The sequence below is a fragment of the Anopheles coluzzii genome, chromosome 2 (assembly GCF_943734685.1).
Source record: "Anopheles coluzzii chromosome 2, AcolN3, whole genome shotgun sequence".
Classification (NCBI taxonomy): Eukaryota; Metazoa; Arthropoda; class Insecta; order Diptera; family Culicidae; genus Anopheles; species Anopheles coluzzii.
Genome location: NC_064670.1, coordinates 117,096,516 through 117,117,447, shown reverse-complemented (window position 1 = coordinate 117,117,447; position 20,932 = coordinate 117,096,516). Strand labels below are relative to the sequence as shown.

General features: G+C 48.6%; 3 protein-coding genes across 3 annotated transcripts; 1 reads left to right on the top strand and 2 right to left on the bottom strand.

The window, feature by feature from the left end:
* Positions 1-10,824: 10,824 nt before the first annotated feature.
* Positions 10,825-14,935, bottom strand: LOC120950178 (cohesin subunit SA-1-like). Its single transcript, XM_040367992.2, has 5 exons — positions 14,667-14,935; positions 13,318-14,589; positions 11,755-13,240; positions 11,292-11,680; positions 10,825-11,218 (listed from the first exon to the last, which is right to left on the bottom strand). The coding sequence occupies exons 1-5, from the start codon at positions 14,744-14,746 to the stop codon at positions 10,999-11,001; spliced, it is 3,447 nt and encodes a 1,148-aa protein (XP_040223926.2). The 5' UTR covers positions 14,747-14,935; the 3' UTR covers positions 10,825-10,998.
* A 257-nt stretch (positions 14,936-15,192) lies between these two features.
* Positions 15,193-18,612, top strand: LOC120949283 (alanine--tRNA ligase, mitochondrial). The gene is made up of 4 exons (XM_040366489.2): positions 15,193-15,860; positions 15,933-16,284; positions 16,361-16,500; positions 16,563-18,612. The coding sequence occupies exons 1-4, from the start codon at positions 15,304-15,306 to the stop codon at positions 18,547-18,549; spliced, it is 3,036 nt and encodes a 1,011-aa protein (XP_040222423.2). The 5' UTR covers positions 15,193-15,303; the 3' UTR covers positions 18,550-18,612.
* A 64-nt stretch (positions 18,613-18,676) lies between these two features.
* Positions 18,677-20,561, bottom strand: LOC120949284 (elongation factor Tu, mitochondrial). Its single transcript, XM_040366490.2, has 3 exons — positions 20,379-20,561; positions 19,365-20,218; positions 18,677-19,297 (listed from the first exon to the last, which is right to left on the bottom strand). The coding sequence occupies exons 1-3, from the start codon at positions 20,416-20,418 to the stop codon at positions 18,791-18,793; spliced, it is 1,401 nt and encodes a 466-aa protein (XP_040222424.1). The 5' UTR covers positions 20,419-20,561; the 3' UTR covers positions 18,677-18,790.
* Between the last annotated feature and the right edge of the window lie 371 nt (positions 20,562-20,932).

Here is a 20,932-nt window from a genome sequence, read left to right as displayed (position 1 = left end):
AAATCGATCGAATTGTGAGAGGGAAGGGGTAGTGGGGAGGGTAAATGGAATGGTTGTAGTACTGGTATTATTTTTGCCTATTTTCCGTTGGCACACCGAATCGAAAAGATCAAACAAACTCAGGGTGGTGTAGCCACACACACACACACACACACACACACACACACACACACATGCACGTTTACACAAAAATAACCGTCGATTGTGTCACGATGGCGCACATTGAAACCCCCAGCGAAACCATACCCAAAACCCATCACTGTTGGCGCTGTTGTGGTGCGGAATTTGCCAAACACTCGCCTTTTCGAGCCACCAAAACGACCCAATTATGAAGCAGTTTTACGTTGACTGCGATTTAGCATATTCGAGAGAGAGAAAAAACATGAGCAGCAACAACGAAAATTAACAATTTTCACGCACACACAGACACATACACACGGGAACGAAGTATGTCGATTGCACAGTGGATGTTTTTGGGGGTAAATATCGGTATGAATGTTCGTAAATGTAATTTTAATACTTATTTATACACAGTTTTGAATATAATTTTCTACTTTTTCTCGAACTGACGCCAGCAGATGTATCTTAAATGTAAATGTGTAGCTTTAAAGTATCTCAAATTGTATACAGTTGTTATGCTGAATTAAAAGACAATTTATTCCCTTTAAAGTAATTGACTTCATAATTCATTACTTGAGCGATACTTACAAACAATACTATGAAATTTTCTTACTAAAAGACGGCTGATATGTATGCTCAGATCCTACAAAGACCGGACGTGGTTCGAATCTGTTCTGAAGCGAACTTAATTTTTAAAGATGCTCCATAAAACGCATATTTTTGGGTATTTTTTATCAATTATCAATTCTATATTTTCGCGTCCTAACTCAAGCTAGCTTATGATATCGTCCCAATGGCCCACAAGTAAAGTTATGTCGTTAAAACCAATGTTGCCCCTGTTATAAGTTTGAACACCCGCACAATAGACACCATCTGGTCACAGCGATTGCTGTTACTTACTTACTTATCCGGCACTACCATTGCCATTTGCTGCTATATGAATTGTTGTTGTTAGTATGGTTTAGAGAGGCTTTGGCTCCTGCGGAGTTCTTTCGCCTCTAACTGCTATATGAACACATCGGTAAACTAAAGGGATTAATAGCTGTGTGTGTTTGCTGTGCTACATTTAATTTTCGTCGATTTGCTGCGTCGATCCTAAACTAACCTAATTAAACGCCTAAACATCACTTTTTGGCACATTCATCCCGCCCGTGTGCCCCATTGTGTGGCCCCAAAATATCGAGAAACCCCACCACCCATCGACATGTGATGTTGACGAGCCGCCTGTGGACGAGCCTGGAAGTTTTGATTGTTAATTGACGTGCTGGTGTGTGTGTGTGTGTGTGTGTGTGTGTGTGTTGGTGAGCGCGCACAAGCCGGAGTGAAACGATTAGCAACGGGTCCCCAACTCAGCAACCAACAAAAAAGCAGCAAACTGAAAAGCCATCCAGGACGGGCACACCTTCATTTTCCCTTTCGGAGAAGTTAATCTACTGCTTCACGTGTTGAAATTATGCCACTTGTGCGGAGCGGGTGGCAGCAAACACCCGTTTTTCCCGGCCGACGGGGGCTATATTTGTGTTCAAACTACCTTTCTTCTTGCCCTCCGCCTTCCTTCCACTCCCCTCCCTCTATGGAGTTATTTAAAATATTCAATCGACCCCTTTTCATTGGGTGTGTATGTGTTTGTGTGTGCTTTAGCAGCACTTAACACTCGATTTGCTCATTTACTACACTTGCGCTTCGGCACCCGGTTTCCTACAGCCTAGCAAAACCAACCAAAACCCGCGCCACCGGATTTCGGTTACCAAGGTAACGGCATTCTAGTCTAGTCGTTGCTGGCCGGGGGAAATAAAGTGGCGCTGAGGGTAAGGGGCATTCTGATTGGCACCAGCCTGTCGTAGCTGGCTGTCGTCGTCCTAGTAGGCAGCAATTTGCACCACACGCTTGAAATGATCACAAACATCACATTAACGAGCGAAAGAAGGGGAAAGTGAGCTTTCCACAAAAAAAAGCTGCCCCATCAACAGAATTGTTACATGCTTGGGAGAAAGGGGGGAAAAAGTTTTCTCGCTGTACCAGATAAATTGATATTAAAATTTTACACCACCAGCGTTTGATAACTTGCCATGCCAAACCGTGAGCCTTCGCCGATAAAATTCGATAAAATGGCACAAAACAGAAAACCGGCTACATCGTTGCCTGTAATTGACTGGATTGGTTCTTTTTTGGACGGGTCGCGCCGCGATGCTTTGGGACACCCATTGCGGGAGAAAAATTGGGGTGTTGTGATGTGTTTTTTACTCCTTCCTCTTCTTTTTCGACACTTTTAATCCTTTCGGTGCGCACTCGGCGAGCGAGCGTGGTGGAAAACTTTTTTACCCCGACACGGACTGATTTCCATTTCCCTCCCCGGCTAAGCCTGGGACGACTGGGAAAGTGCCTAATCCGGCCAACGTGGAAATGTGTTTCTTTCCTGCACTGTTACAACACCATAACCATTTCATTATTTTCCTTTTTTTTCTCTTTACATTACAACTCTTTTTGAGTGTGTATGTGCTTCAGCTTCATCGCATCCTCGTATTCGAATCGGGGTGTGGAAAACTTTTGCAAAAGTTGATTTTCTACCCCTCTATCTCTCCCTCTATCTTCCATCGCATCCCATGTCCTCCCAGTTTTCAACACACTGGATACCAGCGTTTCGAAACTCACCGCCCGACCACGGCTGCACTTTGGAATTGTCGTTGCGGAAAATGTTGTACCGGCAGACGGGCGCACGAAGGCACAAACAAACTATCTCACAGATCAATTGAAATGGCTTTTCCCCAGGCCAGTTGTTTTTCCACCATTTGGCCTGCAAAGCTGCAAACAAAACGAAAAACGCATCACATAAGAAATCAAAAACCCAGTCTCGAGCGGGTTGGCTACAGAGAATGGGGAAGTTGTTGAGCGTGGAAAACTAAATTAAAATGTGTTTTTTCAATGCTGTTTGTCACCAATTTGTGCAAAATGCTTAGTTCAGAACGAAAACATTGGAAGGAGAAGAGTGGAAAAAAGCTGTCTAATAGAGCCGGTCGATGGGGAAAAACAAACTGGTAAAATTAAAAGGGAAAACCTGGTCGGTAGAATTTCCCAACCCCAAAGGGTAGGTTGGGGAGGTGTTGAGAACCTTTAAATTATTCAATCTCACGCCATGTTTTCTTGCTCCGTGAAGTCCGATCCGATGGGCAGAGGCCGTGTAGGGGATGACGCACGGCCTACACACACACACACACACACACACACACACACACACACACACACACACACACAGACTCACCCTTTGGCAGCGCGACCTAAACCACAATCGGGTCACAAATGGGCGTAAATAATTCACCCGAAATGCAGCCAGGGTTAGATTGGAGTCCTTTGGAGTTTGTTCGCCTAGTTGGCGGGCGTCACTTGATCAAAAGCTCGTTGTGGTTCCCTTTTTAAGACAACTTAAATTATTAACAATGTACAGGGCAGTGAAAACAGTACAACGCGTTGCCGTTTTATAGTTTAGACCCCGGATTAATGATGCCTTTTCTTTTATTCGTTGCAATAAAGTCGATTTCAGGACTGCAGGGAACTACCCACAACAACCTTTCCTAGAACGCAACACCCGAAAGCTGTCGGGTTCTTTTTTTCTCTGCCAAATGAAAACGGAAAAATCAAAATGCGCCGCCGGCAAAGTGTGTATGTGTATGTGAATGTACAACTACATACACCATAAACCAACCCGCCCAAACCTGCATTGGAAATCGGAAAAATAAACCATCAAGCAGCTGTAATTCTAGGAAATAATTCAAACGGAACGGAACAGGATCGGATTGTGGGTGAGAATCCTTTCTATTTTTTTTTTCACTTTACCGGCTCGGTTTGGGGTTGGATATTTTGTTTAGGCGACTAACGACGACGAGTGTGCCGAGAGATTGGAGGGCAGAGAGAGAGAGAGAAAGCAAATCACAACCGACGGCAACCGAAAACCGGATATTGTCGTGCACCGTACCCGGCGTAACTTAATTTTTGGCGAATCTTTCACTAACATTTACCCCCCCCCCCCCCCACACACACACACAACTTTTATTCTCCCCAACCCAGTGTGTTAGTTGGGTCCTATTTCCCTTTTTTTTCATGCATCTTGCCTCAGGTGTTTCGGTACTTTCCAAATCGGTAACTGTTATTTGTGTAAGGTTTTTTTGAGCCAAAGTATGAGTAGGTTTTCCTGACATGCGAAATAAAAATACCCGTATCTGAGCAGCAACAGCAAAAGGGTAAGCCAATCGGGAAGAAAAATGGACCGGGGTTTTGCCCTTTTCCGGTTCCCGTTTTTTCTTTCATCCATTCCAACAGGCAGGCAGGTAGGCATTGGAAGGTGGATGACGAATGGGCTGTACACACACACACACTTGGCCGTATGCGCAACGCTCCTGCATATCGTGAAATGTGACATAAAGAGCAAAACAATTACTTACATCCCTACGCAGTTGCGGCGGGATGACGCAGGGAAGCCTTTTTGTGGACCGGGGGAAACGGACAAATCACTGGTCTAAACTCTGGCGTTGGGCAGGATAAAGTAATTGGGAATTGTGTTTACGTCGCCGCTGGTTATCATCGCCGCTTGCGAGAAAAGGGATTCGGGATGGTGCAGCATGAATGAATGTAAAAGCTTGTTGTGTTTAGGGGGGGGGGGGGATGCATAATTTATCTGGCCAAATTGTAACCGAATTGCTGACTAAAGTCTTAACCTGCCGCAGTGTGCTCACGCAAGTTCTTTGGTATGCGTAAACAGGGGAGGAAAGGGAAGCAAATTCCGTTCTCGTATCATTGTTGCTCTCCATATGCAACACTGCTATTAAAGGACAAATTAAAGCGCTAAAGATAAGACTCTATTGCAGGGGTTCACGGTTGATTTCACATGTGTATTTTATTATAACTGTATGTTAAATGTATTCTTTATTACTGTACAATTTGGAACGTTTTGCTACTTTTATTTATCAAAATATGAAAATACGTATACTTTACAATGAGAGTAAAATTTATGGAAAATTTAATCATAGGATAGGCATTTTGCTAAGCCGAGATTTGTTGAGCATCTGAATGAAACAGGTAGTGATAGGTTTCATAATATTTTGGTCAGCTTGTGATGATCCCTATCGCGTGTCCTATCGATTTTAATGTGATCCTAGACCTCTTTTAAGTGAAGCTGTCAATCTCACATCTAAAATAGGCGTCTAGCTGGCAATCATTTAAACTAATTAGAAGTTGAAAAGCATATTTGCTCAGTTTTATGTATGCAAATGTAGTGTAAGGGAATTGAAATAAAAACAGTATGAAGAAATACAGCACAGACGATGAACACAAGTGGTATTTATGACATGTTCAAATATACTGTAAATTCTTCAAATCATAATCAAAATATTCAAAGCAATTACTACAGCTTCTAATGTTATCGAAGTGAAAATGCGTGAATTTACGCGACCCGGCTCATAGATATTTTTTACTTTTTTTGAGATTATATAGAATCTTTTTGGTTAATCTGTTATGACATTAAATCGCATCTTGTTTTAGAAAACGTGGATAGCACTCATAAAGTTTATTCTAAAATAAAGAATAAGTAATACAGGGTTTCTTACGATTTATTGGCTGGTTCCCATTTTTTGTGAGTTCCCACGATTTTTTGGTTCAATTGTATTGATATCCAATCGGACGATACCAATGAATTATGGGAACGAACCAAAAATCTATGGAGATGCGATGAATAAATCGTGAGACGAGCCCAAAAAATTATGTCAATTGACCATAAAAATCGTGGCAAACCCTGTAATACGTTTGAGATGCATCATTACACACTTCCACTGCCATACACTGTTGAACGGCATTCGAAAATACCAAACCATTTCGACCAAATTCGTCAAAAGAACCCCTGTACCACGTGAACTACCAGGCGTCTCCATTGCACTCATTCGAGCCCTCCCCGATGAATGGACCGCATGGCCTGTGATGGCCTGTCCCTGCAGGATGTTAGTATGCTAAACTTTCTTATCATGCTTCGCTTGATGCATCCCATTTGTGCATAACAACCTACACCGATCCTCCCCCCCTCCCCCCCCCCCCCCCCACTATTTCCTCATTCCCCATTACATGCTATTTATGGGGTTGAAAAGAAACAGGGCTCACTGTCTCACTCTCTGTGTTCCAGCTCCGACCCCTACCAGAATTGATACTGTATATCCGTCACCTACGTAGCTAAACACAGAGTTGTTTGTGCTGATGTCACACGCCGACCGTACAGCGTTTACAGCGTAATGGTACGGGTACGGTACAGATACTAATAAAAGCGACAGCTGTCTTGCAAGCTTGCAGCACATCACCGGACCCCTTGAAGGGACCGTACCAGTTCAATAGAAGTTCCGCTACGGTTAACTTCCGCTCCTGCTTACAGACCTGTGCAATGCTATCTTGTCCGGCCACGTACGCGACGGGTGGATAAAAGGAAAGCGCTCCACAGGCCAACACGTTTTGGACAGCTTGGACGGTTGACTAGACACACTGCTCATGGAGCAGCAACTCACCGTACAGAGGGTTCTCCGTTTCTGTGGCAGCTTCCCCATCCGGTGTCTGTCAACGGGGTGGGAAACTCCAGCCCCAGTAGCAGTTTTATAATTGGAGCGCGAGTTATTATGTTCCCATCCCTGCTGTGCTTTTAGGTTTCTAGGCACGGATATGATACATGTTTTGTCCCATCCACCGTGTGCTTCAAAACCACAACCAAAAGAGAAAGTTGCGCCAATCTATTGACCCGTTTAGCAGGATGATAAAACGCAACTGATCGATGGTATGAAAGAGTGACCCGGATGGAATGGCCAGTGGTTGGATAAATACAATTTCTAATTTTAAACCGAAGCGCAACGCAAAAGCGTATGTTTGGGGTTGCAGGTTTTGTTTTCCTTCACCTACTTCGGCTTACATCTCACGTAGGGAAGCGAGGATAATAGCTCCGGTTCGCTCTAAAATACCCCATTAGCCACCCAGGGATGATGTTTACCCCTTTGACACACATACACACACGTGTGTGTGTGTGACAGTACACGATCGATCGGTATTTTCCGTAGCGATTTTACACATTTCGGTCACGTCCGGCGTGTCTGTGTCTGTAGCGAAGCTAAAATGGACCGTTTTCTTGCAGCCAAAACCCGGTTGCATAATGTCTCTACACTGCTATTGTTGTTTGAGTAGCAAACCTGTTCATGTTGCCACCCACCTTCATATCCACACAATCGTGCTGAAAGAAGAGGTATCCATCAACCAAGACAAACGGCAATGGCAAAACCGAAGCGATAATGTGAGCCATTAAAAAAACATCATCGATCAGTACACCCGACACCGGTGCTCCCCGATAGCATGTGCTCTCCCCATGTCCCTTTCTTCTGTTTAAAGAGAAAGAGAGCACATCCTTTAATTGGGACCAGCAGCCAACATCTTCCATCGAAAAGGCCTCCTTGGATTCGTCTTTGCGTCGATTTGCGCCGATTCACATTTTGCATGTCGATTTCCAGTTCAAAGACTGCCTGCCCTGCCCTGCAGGGTATAGGAATGGTATTATTGAACGGCGAAAAAAGGCTCCTCCGTTTTGCACGAGACGACGTCTATCAGTCGACATAGGTGGAGTTGTATGTAGATGAGGCAGACATAGAAATTCCAATCATTGCACACGCGGTGTGTGCTGTATTCCGATGTGTAACCGATACGGATCGGGTTGGTGTGCGTCTGTGTGCATATCACGTTGTTCGGGTTTTGAATTTTGATAGGTAAAAGAAGCGGGCACGAGAGCAGAATTAGATGCCTTTAGGGATCAAATATCCAATTTGGTTTAGGGTTTGGGAAATTTATACTAAAAAAAAACCCAATCACAAAACACACCTTCACATAACGAGGGATTTTGGGAATCAGAAACAACAATGACACTTTCTCAGCCGTTTTGCAGTTCAATCCAATTGTAATAAATATTATTGCTTCACTTCTGTCCGACCTTTCAACTCCACCAGCATCATTATCCTATTGCACGATCACGTGTTCCACACCATACCTTCAATGCCCTATGGATGACACACTCACACACACACTCGTCACACAAGTGATCTGCATACAATTTCGAACCTTTTCAACACATTCCAATTGGCACTTCTTCTTTTTTTTTTTGCTCTATTTGTATTTGCAAACCGGCACACAGCCCACTTCTAGCAAACCACACCAAACACCAGCCGGCAAACTCGCACTAACAAGCCACTTGAGCACCACAACGGCGGCACAGTACAGTACGGAAAGTGCACGCGAACGCCGGACACCACACACAACAACGTTCCTCTACGCCAACAAGTATCGTTCTGAGCAAGCTTTTGGTAGAAGGTTGTTAGCCGAGCCCATGCTCCTTTGATCCCCCAACAGCGGTAGAAGTAGTGGCAGTGAGAGAGCTTCTTGCGAAAGAGCGCAAACCGACTCCCCGAAGTGAGCAGGGTGAAAAGAGCGAATGAGATGACCATGTGAGCTTGAGCTAGTAAGCCGGCAAAGGGTGAGTGAAACGAACTATTCTCACCGAAAGAGTACATTTTAAAAGCAGATAAGCGGAACCGATAAGCGATCTCAAACGTTGGCGATGCGTCTGTCTCTAGTTTTTAAAGGGGCTGTTTGTGGTTTCTTCTACCCATCACCCCTTTAGGGGCCCTTTTTATTTGTCTTGGAAAGCAAGTTAAAATGAGATCTCGTACCCGAGCCGGCCGCTCTCCGTTGGGATATGGTAATTCTGTCAACGTGCTGTACATGCACGAAAACCCATAAGGAAAGGGACACACCACGGTGGTTTTAACACCGCCCGGTTTGCTTTATCGTTCTGGGGAATCGCATAGCACATCGGATCGTTGCATTTACTTCTTGCTAAAAACATGCTTAATATTAATTCTTTCAATTTCGTTTCGTTTGCTGCGGGCGACCGCAAAGGGCGCGTAAGAAAACGGGGGGGGGGGGGGGGGGGTTTAATTTCGTTAAAAGTTTGCTGCCGAGGCTGTACCATTGTGATCAAATTCCCAATCGCGGATGGTACATTATCACCGGTATGTTTGCATATTTTAGTTTCTTTTACGGTCGATCACAATATTCCAACTACACCCTGAAGATAGGACAAGCAAAATGGTCTACGAAATGATGTCCAAATAGAAACTTTTGCATTATTCGCTACTCAACATGCGATTCCTTCCTTCCTGCTAGAATTAATAAGCTTGTCTAACTTTAAACTTCCAACACGAAATGCAAACCAAAAATCACCAGCTGTTCCACCTTCTGCTGATAAATTATTTACTTTGTCAAGCAACATTTTAAAGCTGATATTATGCTAATGACTCATTATGGAAACAGAACAGTCTAATTCTGCAACAAGTTCTTGACTGAACAAAAAAATGTATCTTGTCCCCCGACTCCACAGCATGTCCTGCATAATCAACAAGAGCTTCGATCGGTATCCATAATTTATTAGGTCAAGGTGAGGCATCATCGTCCGAGTCGGTTCGAGGAACAGTTTGGTCTAGTGATAATGAAGATTAAAGTTAATTACTTCCATTCAGAATTTATTATTTATCATGCACCACCCCTTCCCCCCGTGTGTACATAAACATCACCACCCACCGATGGGTATTTTGCTTTGCTGTGCTGGTTTAGCACGATGAATGATCTATCAGCTTTACTGGAGGGCTTCTTTCATCCTCCCTCGTATCATACAATATGAGTTATGCTGCAAGCAACGTAAACAACTATTAATTGCCCAGCATTACGGTATTAGTATCAGGTAACGTTTACTTCACCACAACGGAACTATCCGGTGATGCATGAGAAGAAATGACCCGAACGAATCGTAGTTCATTCTTGTCAAACACAGAATATTAATGTTTTCTTCCTTTCTCTCTCTCTCCTTGCTCACCGATAAACTCTTTTTCAACACACCAATTAAATTAGAGCGCTGTTGGCACAGTCCCCCGGGGCGATGTAATGTGCTTCAACCATGCAGAGGTTCGGCTCATCTTTTAGGCAAATCAAAGAGTGTGTGTTACACATGAAAGATTTACCAATTACACCCCACGTGTACGGTCTGCACGATACAGGGTTTGCCGAGTCAATTTCCAATGTCTACAACATTTTTCATTGCTTGCGAGATGTTTTTCAACAGCTGTCAAATGTTGCATTGGCATCACAATAATGTTTCAGTTGATCCACATGATTTTCAACGCGTCTCAAGTTGAACTGAGTTTGACAGTTCTTTGTAATGTGTTGAAAATCATGTGTAAGAAATGAAATTTTATTATGATGCAAATACACCATTAGACAGCTGTTGAAAAACATCTTCGAGATGGTGAATACAGGATTTTCCAAGTCGAATGTTAACGTTGTTATTCATCGCGTGCTTTATGCTAAGCCATATCAATCTGAGGTTTCAATTCCTTCATCTTATTTTTTTAATTTCTTCAGCATGATTTTCAACACGTCTCAAGCTGGATTGAGTTTGACAGTTCTTTGTGATGTGTTGAAAAGCATGCGTTGAAACTGAAATTTCATTAACACGTGAAAACATCTTGCAAGCGATGAACGATGCTGTGCACATTGCAGATTGGCTTGGAAAACCCTGTAATGGTCGCTCGCCTCATATTTATCCAGCAATCACGTTACGGTTGAGCGGTTAATAGATTTGAATTTCAGTTTTGGTGATTCAAAGGCCTAAAATTTTATTTCTTTTAACAATTACAAATCGTTTAGGATGGAAAATAAGATTTTACTACAAACTAAGCTTACCCTATTTCGCTCTAAAATGCCGCATAAGTAATCGATTGCAGCAAAGAATGTTGAATAAATACAATTGAGACTCCCACCCTTCTAACCGATGTAATCGTTATCATCCTCATCGTCATGCTCGTCCTCGTCGTCGTGGTCGGTGTCCTTCTTCTTTCTGGTGTACGCACGCTTCGCCGTGACCGCCGGCAGTTGATCGGTCTCGCCGTGCAGCAGTGAATTGCGATACGTGACCAATGGTTGCCAGTCCTCTGAGCGGCTCGACGGAATACCGGCCTTTAGGCGACGGTCGAGGAAAGCGAGACTGTAAGGGAGAAACAAACAAAACGATTAAGTAAGCGTTATAGAGTAGCTCTAGACCAGCGCCAAATACATACATTAGCTTTTTGTCCTGTTTGATCAGTTTGTTCGTCAGCTCGGTCAAAACTTCCAGAAACGCGATGCACGGCGGTGCGGCTGAAGGATCGTCTAGCTCCTCGTTCGTAGAGGTGACGGCGAAATGGATGCCCGCACGGTGAAACACGGTAATTGCTTCCCGATTTTTCACCGCATCCAACCCAAACGACAGTGCAAACCGCTTGGCCAACTCTTTCAGGTCCTGGAATTCCTGCGACGTTCGGGACACCCGTCCGTCGGGAGACAGTTCCTGCAGCTCCTTGAACATCTTCACCAGGCTCAGACACATGGTCATCGAGCAGTTAACTTTGTTGATTTCGCGCGTCTTGCCCAGCGTCGCCTTGATGATGTCACCGTACTCATCGTAGTGCTGGAATGAACGAACAATTTGAGCAAAATATTAGACTTTTTGTTACGTTTTCTGCTTTGCTCTTCGCCACTTACCCGCAGATAGTGCTTAAAGATGTCTGCCGCTGCCTTGATGGGAAGAATATTGTACACGATCAGCTTGCAGTAGGCAGCGAGAAAGCTGCGCCGTTTGTGCAGCTCCTCGATGCGCGTCTCGTCGAGGCCCTCCTCCTGCTCCGTGGCAAAGACCGTCGTCTGCACAAACTCGTTGAGCAGCTGCTGCTGCTCCTCGTTCGGCGCGTACACCAGCGACTGTATGTTTTCGTCCGCGTGGCCCCGCAGCTGGTCCGAGAAGACCACCAGCAGATCGCAGATCGACATGAAGGCGGCCTCCTGTATCGCCGACTCCCGATCGTACTGCACGAGATGATTGCAGGCATTCAGGTACTTGTGCAGGTTGCGGCTCAGCTCGTGCGCCTCCTGTGGCACCTGCGACCGGTCCATCGCCGTCTCGAGATGGTACAGCCCCCAGTTGATGGAGAAAAAGCACGCCTCGATGCAGTAAACGAGCGCTTCCTTGGGTATGCCCGTGTCGCCGGACTTCCCCGCCAGCCGCTCCTCAATGTCCTGGTACAGCGAGTCGAACAGATTCCACGGGTTCAGATTGTGGGACGAGAACAGCGTCGAGACCTTCTTCAGCGAGATGTTCACATTGTACACCTCGTCCTCGTTCGGTATCTCATCGCCAGCGATCACGTTACGATAGTCATCGATCGCTTCCTTGTACCGGTTGACGCACTCATCGATCACGTTCGAGCGCACCAGATCGCACCGGGCATAGATAGCGCTACCATCGGTGCACAGGAATTCGAGCGTTTTGGCACACGTCTCCAGCACCTCCCGGTCGACGTGCGTCGACATGACGTGTGTCATTTTGTCCAGCAAAGCCTGCAGATTCGCCTCCTGCCGGGTGGTGGTAAACAGCTCAATGTCGAAGTACTGCGGAATGGCCAGCAGGTTGGTGAGCTTTTCCGCATCGGCGCTGTACTTGTGCAGCAGCAGTGGCAGCGTTTGGATAAAGTGTTCCGTCAAGCGCTGCTTATCGTCCTGCACCTGCTTGATTTCCTTCGCGCTCAGCGTCATCTTGCGGCTGCTGCCCCGTCCAACCGGTGGTTCGCCCGTGGCCGATTGGCGCACCGCACTGACCATGATTTCGATCAGCGTCGATTCCTGCTTGTTGTCCAGCATCTCTTCAAACTGACCCGGCTCCTCGAGCAGCAGATCGGTGTAGCATTCCCAGTCCTTAATCATCGGATTGCTGTCGATGATGGAGTCGACCAGGTACGCTCCGTGCTCGTGCAGCTCCGACTCGATGAAGAACTGCACCAAATCGCGCATGAGCGGTGTGTTAGGAAGACGCTGTTTGCCCCGCTTCGTGTACACAGCCGGCGCGTTCGGATCCATGCGGAACAGACGTTCGTTCAGAAACTCGGCCGCCGCTTGGGCGACACCACGGTGCGATGAGTATACCAGCTCGTACACGATTTCACTATCCTTATCCGCCAAAATGTCTTGATGACTCCTGCAAGCAGCAAAAATAACAAAAATTAATACAACTTCCGATTCCGATAACATTGTTCCCCAGAACAGGCCACTTACTTGAGAATGTTTATGACCAGCTTCACCGCGTGCACGGCCGCCTCGTACTCCTTGTCGAGCGTCATGGCCACGATACGATCCTTGAATTTGGACGTAAACAGCTCCAGCTTTCCCTTGAGCTCCTCGTTCTCGTACAACGGCAGCAGCGCCTGCAGACACTTCAGCCGCACATCGCCCACCTTATCGTGCAGCGTCCAGCCGATGTACTTCAGGTACGAGTCGTCCAAAAAGTTGGACGAAAACTTCATCATCCAGATGCCAATCTCCGACATGCAGATGGCACGGATGTCGGGCAGCGTGTCGCGGTACCGATGCACAAACACCGACTTGAACATGTACGTCAGCATGTTTTTGATTTCGTCCATGTTTTCCTCCAGCTCGCTGCGGCGGGCCATCAGCGACTCCAGCCGGTCGGCCGCCCGCTTGTCGCGCGGTTTCGTCCGCTCCGTCTCGTACTGGCGCGCGGCCATATCGAACTGGACCGAGACGAGCAGCGCCACATCGACCAGCGCCGTCATCAGCTTCATCGCGGCCAGCGTGGCCGTGTGGCGGAACGCTCGCACCTGCGAATCCGACAGCCCGGTCAGCAGCGAAATCACATTGTCCATCAGAAATTGGTCGTAGATGATCGAGTACTGGCACTGCTTCACCAGCGTCTGCACAAAGTCGCAGAAGTTCATCTTGAACTTTTTCCACTGCTGCCCCGACATCATCAGCGGGTACTCGTGGCTGTCCTCGTCGAACTCCTCCGTCATCTTGCGAATGATGCCCGAGTGCTCCATGCCCTGCTGCATTTCGGGCGTAATCTTGCCCTTGCAGCCGCTCGCGTGCACGAAGAAGTTCATCAGCGCAATCAGGGCCGAGTCTTTGTCCGCCTTGTACCGCTCGATCCAATCGTCCACGATCGTGGCGATCGGTGACTTCGAGTGGCGCAGGATATAGTACAGGCTCGACTCGTCGGTCGTACTTTCGCGATCCGTCACGACGACACGCTCCTCGCGCTCCTCCCGCTCGCGGTACACGCGGGGCGGCCGCTCGTGGTGCTCCTTCGGGACCGTTTCGCGCGGCTTGCGCGGTGCCTTGCGCTTTTTCTGCTGCTGCTCCTTGCCGAAAAAATCATCATCATCATCGTCCTCGATGATGGGTGCTTTCAGTGGTACACCTCCGCGAGCCCGCAGACGCGTCATCCTGCCGCGGGACGGTTCGCCCGATTCTTCCGCGTGTGCTCCGTCATCGTGTCCGCCCGAAGACCAGCTTTCGTTCAGCGGTTCACTGAAATCGAAATGAAATTGAGGTCAGAAACTCATTGGGGCGACAATTTGCGCAAACATTGCACGCCACGGACTTACTTTTGATACAACTGCTCCGTTTCTTCGTACTCCACCGGAGGGTCATTCATGCGGATTCGTTTTCCACCGCGGCGATGCATTTTGAGGCCTGTTTTTCACCTTACTTTCGTTTCTCGTATAAACTCACGCACGTAAAAGTACCTAGGCCACACTAATGTGGCCACAGTATGATGAAAATGTTGGAATTTTCCACTTTTTCACTGGATTCAGCGACTCCGATGTTGGCGTCCTAGATTTGTGGCATCAAAACATGTCATGGCTTGTTTTTCTACGTTCCACAACTGTCATGGCGGACTGTCCGAACGCTGCCCATGCAGCAGAAGCGAATTGGATTTCAAATTGACCAGTATGAGAAATCGTACGGAGGTTTGCCACAAAACATATTTTCGATAACAGTACAAAAATTGAGATTCATCAAAATTTACCACTAAACCATACATAATTGCTTAAATTCTAATTTCTTTCCAGCAAACATTCTTCTACCGCATCCGTATGGTGTTCGCTGTCACAAAATGTAAACAAACCTATCCATAACCTCCAAACGTGCTTCACTGTCAGTCGCGGCTGTTCGTCGGATCCGATCAGCCGGTGTTGTATAATATCAAATATCAGCCCAGTGAAACGACGGCCGAAAACAATGGCCTTCCGACTGTGTTTCACCTCGCGAGTGCTGTCCCGGCACCACCTCGTCCGCCAACCCACCAACCAAGTGCGCTATGTTTCGGTGGGCCGCGCCGGACCCAGTTCGCTTGAGATCCGGCGCCAGTTCATAGACTACTTTACCGTGAAGCACAACCATCGGTTGATACGTTCCAGCTCGCTGATTCCGTTCAACGACAGCACGATAGCGTTCGTGAATGCCGGCATGAATCAGTTCAAAAGCGTGTTCCTCGGCACGGCCGAACGGCCCTGCCAGCGGGCGGTCAATTCGCAGAAATGCGTCCGTGTCGGGGGCAAGCATAACGACCTGTCCGTGGTGGGCACCGACAGCTACCACCATACATTCTTCGAGATGCTGGGCAACTGGTCGTTCGGGGACTATTTCAAGCGCGAGGCGTGCGAAATGGCCTGGGACCTGCTCCGGAACGTGTATCGCATCGATACGGACCGCGTGTACGTGACTTACTTTGGGGGCGATGCAAAGCTGAACCTTCCGGCGGACGAAGAGTGTCGGCAAATTTGGCTGAGCTTAGGGTAAGTAGACTGATCGAGTCCTTGGTGATTGATATTCAATGTTAATTAATCTTCTTTTACTTCTTTTATAAGAATTCCACCGGAACGCGTCCTTCCCTTCGGTGCGCGGGATAATTTCTGGGAGATGGGCAACTCCGGTCCCTGTGGGCCGTGCACGGAGATACATCTGGACCTGTCGGGCGAGTATAGAAACACGAAGGCAAGGCAGCACCTGGTAAACGCCGGTGTGCCAGATCTGACCGAGATTTGGAACATCGTGTTCATTCAGTACAACCGTTCGCTTGACGATGGCACGATTCGCAACTTGCCCCAGCGTCACGTGGACACGGGCATGGGGTTGGAAAGGTTGGTTGCGCATCTGCAGCACAAGCAGAGCAACTACGATACTGATCTGTTCGAGCCAATCTTCCGCCGTATACAGAAGGTATTGGAAATCATCAATTCGGAGTGAAAAACATTTAAAAAAATGAGTGTAACATCACATCTCTCTCTTTTTTTAGGCAACGAAAAAGGAACCATATCGCGGAAGCTTCCTCAGTACCGATAGCCACTACGAACTGGACACCGCCTACCGAATTATGGCCGATCATAGTCGCATGATTACAGCCTGCTTAGCCGATGGGATGTTTCCCTCACAAAAGTAAGAACACACACTTCCTTTGCTTCCTTGGATCATTCTTACCAAAGTGTCTCCTCTTTCAGCCACAAACTGCGACGCATTATACGCAAATCACTTGCACTAGCTACGCGTACCTTTAACCACCCGCAGCTGCTACGCGAAACCGTCCCGTGCGTGGTGGAAATCTTAGGCACCGTGTACCCCGAGATGGGCCGCAACCTGCCGACCGTGCTGCAAATAATCGAACATGAGCAGCACCTGTACAGTGCGCTGCGCACGAAACGTTCCACCGAAACGAACGCACTGCTGCAACAGTTCCCCCAGCTAGAGGAATCGGAAGCGCTGGAACATCCCGGGCTTGCCGATGCCATTAAGGAGCTGGCACAAACGAAGCCAACCCATCTGAACGGTGCGCACATACACAAACTGTACGATACGTACGGGCTGGACGAGGAGCTGCTGGTGAAGCTCGGGGAGATGATGCACTTTTCGCTCGACTTCCGAGACTACGAACGGTACGTGCGCGTGCTCAAGGACGGTCACAAGCACGAGCTGGCGACGAAGCTACAGACACGCCTTTCGGCGTACGAAAATCTCAGGGAATCGCTCGACAGCGCCACGCTAAAGCCGACCCGTGCCGAACGGAGGTATAATTATGCATTTAACGCGGACAAGGGCACGTACGAGGTGGCACCGTGCAGGGCGCGCGTTAGCCTCCTGCTGGAAGATGAAGCCCGCGACCAGTGGCACATCGTGACGGATCAGAGCAATTTTTACTGCGAATCGGGTGGCCAGCAGAGCGACACGGGGCGGCTAACGGTTGAAGGTGGTGGTACCACCGGTGGACAAACATTCGATGTAACCGGTGTCACCGATCACAACGGCTTCGTGATGCACTCGATCAAGAGGCAACCGAATGTGGCCCTTTCCGTTGGAGACACCGTGGTGCTGCAGGTGGACGCAAATCGACGGACGCAGCTAACGCTCCACCACACGGCAACGCATCTGTTGAACGCAGTCGTCCGCAAAGTGGTCGCCCTGCCAATGTGTCAGCGGTCGAGTTCGGTTTCCGAGCGCCACTTCCGGCTGGAGCTTGCCATCAGTGGCGAAAAACTTACGCTCGAACAGATAGCAGCGATCGAAACGGAAATACGCACGTTAATCAACCGAAACGAACCGATCGGCGTGACAGTGTGCAATGCAGCCGATCTCGACCTCGCCACCGTCACCATCGTGCCGGGAGAAACGTATCCCGACCGAGGCCTGCGGGTCGTTTCGATCGGTGACGTATCGCGGGAGCTTTGCTGCGGAACGCACGCCACCCGCACGGGCGAGCTGCAGGATGTGGCCATCACCAATGTGACGCAGTCGAAAAATGGTTGCTTTACGTTTCACGCGGTCGCCGGGCCGGCGGCAAGGAAGGTACACTACCTCGGAGCACAAATCCAGAACGACGTTAGCCAGCTGCAGCAGGATGCGGAGCAGAACGAAAAGCAGGAGGACATTACGATTATCGAGACGCGCATGCAGCGACTTAAAAATGTGCTGCTGACTGGGACGGACAACAACATCCATCTGCCGTACTGTGTCCGGCAGCGCTGTCTCGACGTAATCAATGCGTTGTACCAGAAGCTGAAGGATCGGTCGCGCGAATCGCTCCGCGAGTTGATCGACATTGAGATGCGCAATCTGATGGAGCAGAGGCCCGCAAGCAGTGATCCGTTCATCGTGCATTTTCTCGAGTGTTCCATCATCCTGGAGGAGGTGCAGCTAAGCAAAGCGACCCGCTACTGCACGGATCGTCCGATTCTGGTTGTAAGCATTACGGACAATCAGGTGAAGGCGCGGGCAACGGTCCCACCGGCAATGGTTAGCGAACGGTGCAATGCGGAGCGATGGTTGGCGGTGGTAGCGCAACTGTTTAAAGCACAAACGGCCGCCCCGAAGGGACAGCGGGCGGCCGAGGTGTGCAATATGAAGGCACGCAAGGTAAAGATGATGGACTTCGAGGCCACACTCGAGAGTGCGCTGCGTGCGGCAAAGACTTACGCAAAGGAACATTTCCATTAGTCCGGAACGGTGTGTGTGTGTATGTGGAATAAAGCTAAGCGATAATGTTTTGTTTTGTTTAAATTTGCCTTTTTTCTGCCATTGAACGATTTTCGGAATGGAATTAAGTGAACCGTGAGGCGCAACATGGACTTTTTCCGAATTGTATTTTTCGTCTAACCAACTAGAGCCTTACCGTTTTCGTGTTTGTGTTCCTTAGCTTAACATATACTTTCGCCTGTCCACCAGGGGGAAGGCGGCTTTACGCCTTACCGCTGGCAGCTTTCTCGCGCGCCTTCTTGCCCTCAGTCAGCGCCAGCCGCTCCTTCTCGGACAGGGGCGAAAGCAGCTTTGTTACCACACCCGTACCGAGCGTAATGTGTCCGTCGCGCAGCGTAAACCGCTGGCCCTGCTCCAGCACCATTGGCCGCATCAGCCGCAGCTGCAGCTTGGCGTCCTCGCCCGGCATGATCATGTCCTTGCCGGGGATCTGCACCTGCGTCGCGCAATCCCACGTGCGCGAGAACATCTGCAGCTGGATGAAGCTGGTGAACGGCTTGTGGCGGCCGCCCTCGTCCTTGCTGAGAATGTACACCTGCGCCTCGAAGTTATCGTTCGCCTTCATCGTGCCCGGTTTGCACATCACCATGCCGCGCTTGATGTCGTCGCGCTTGATGCCGCGCACCAGCGCACCGAGCTGATCGCCGGCGTGTGCCTCCTCGAGGATTTTGTGGAACATCTCGATACCGGTGATGGTGGACTTAATGACCTGTGGGAGGTGGTGCGATTTAGTACCAAACAGTTCGTCACATTTCACGAAAGTAGAAAAGTCTTACCTTATTGTAACCGACAAACTCACACTCCTGACCCTTCTTAAGCGTGCCGCGCTCCAGCCGGCCCGTCACGACCGTACCACGGCCGGGAATGCTGTGCACCGACTCGACCGGCAGCAGGAATGGTTTGTCCAGCTCGCGCACCGGTGTCGGCACGTACTTGTCCACCTCCTCGAGCAGCTTCATCACCGCATTCGCACCAATCTCGGGCTCCCGGCCCTCCAGTGCGCACAGGGCCGAACCCTTGATCACCGGCACATTATCACCGTCGAAGCCCATCTCCGACATCAGCTCGCGGATCTCCATCTCCACCAGATCGACCATCTCCTGGTCGGCCGCGTCCACCTTGTTGATGAACACCACGATGTGATTGACGCCGATCTGTTTCGCCAGCAGCAAGTGTTCGCGTGTCTGCGGCATAGCGCCGTCCGTCGCGGCCACCACCAGGATCGCACCGTCCATCTGGGCCGTGCCGGTGATCATGTTCTTGATGTAATCCGCATGCCCCGGACAGTCCGTGTGGCCGTAGTGCCGGTTCTCCGTCTGGTACTCGATGTGAGCGACGTTGATCGTAATGCCGCGCGCCTTCTCCTCCGGCGCGTTGTCGATGTCGGTGTACTTTTTGCTCTCCGCCAGATCCTTATCGGCCAGCACCTTCGTGATGGCTGCGGTCAGCGTCGTCTTGCCGTGATCGACGTGCCCGATCGTGCCGACATTGCAGTGCGGTTTGTCGCGCTTGAACACTTCCTTCTCGGCGTAGAACCGGACCGGCACGGTGCGGATGGCCGGCGACGCACGGCGCACCACGTTTAGCCCATTGCCGGCGCACAGGATCTGGGCGACCGTTTTGCGGGCGACTGCGGGGCAAACAAAGCAAACAGACCGGGGGGAGACGGGTTGATTACAAAATTAACCTCACTTTACGTAGGGCAAAACATGCAAGACGGGGTTGCCGACTGCAGAACATCTGATTGAAAGTTTGGAGTGCTTTTTGGGAGAAAAACAATATGTACTTACTCGGGTTAAGGAGTGCTCGAAGAGCGAGATACGTCGACATTTTGTCCTACAAGGTACGGGATTTGTGAATCGTCCTAAATGCAGCACAAAAACCCCCGGACAAACACCGCAGCAAACCAGCACCGAAGGAAAATTTTCACTTTCTTGCGCAAGAACAACACCTCGCCGTTTGACGTTTCGCAGCCGGACACGTTCTGTCAAATCGGGTCGCACAGTGGGATGCTATATGAGCGGTTTTGGATTTTTTTTTAAATTTTAATTATTTTGATTCTGCAAGCTAAATGCATTTTGCGTCAATTTTACGAACGCGATTCTTTCCAACATGTTCAATGTTGTAATTATAACGCTTTACGCAAGATTCACTAACCAGTTTAGGGAATACAGAAAGGCATATGCTCAGAAAATGTCGCTTTACGTATGGTAGTTAAAAGTTTAACGTTCTTTTATAGCTTTCAAAACTAGAATTAACACTCATCTTTTGCACAAACGTATTAAAAATATTCCCAAAAATGCTTGCCCTGCGCAGCATTTGCCAGAACGCGGCATAAGCACCT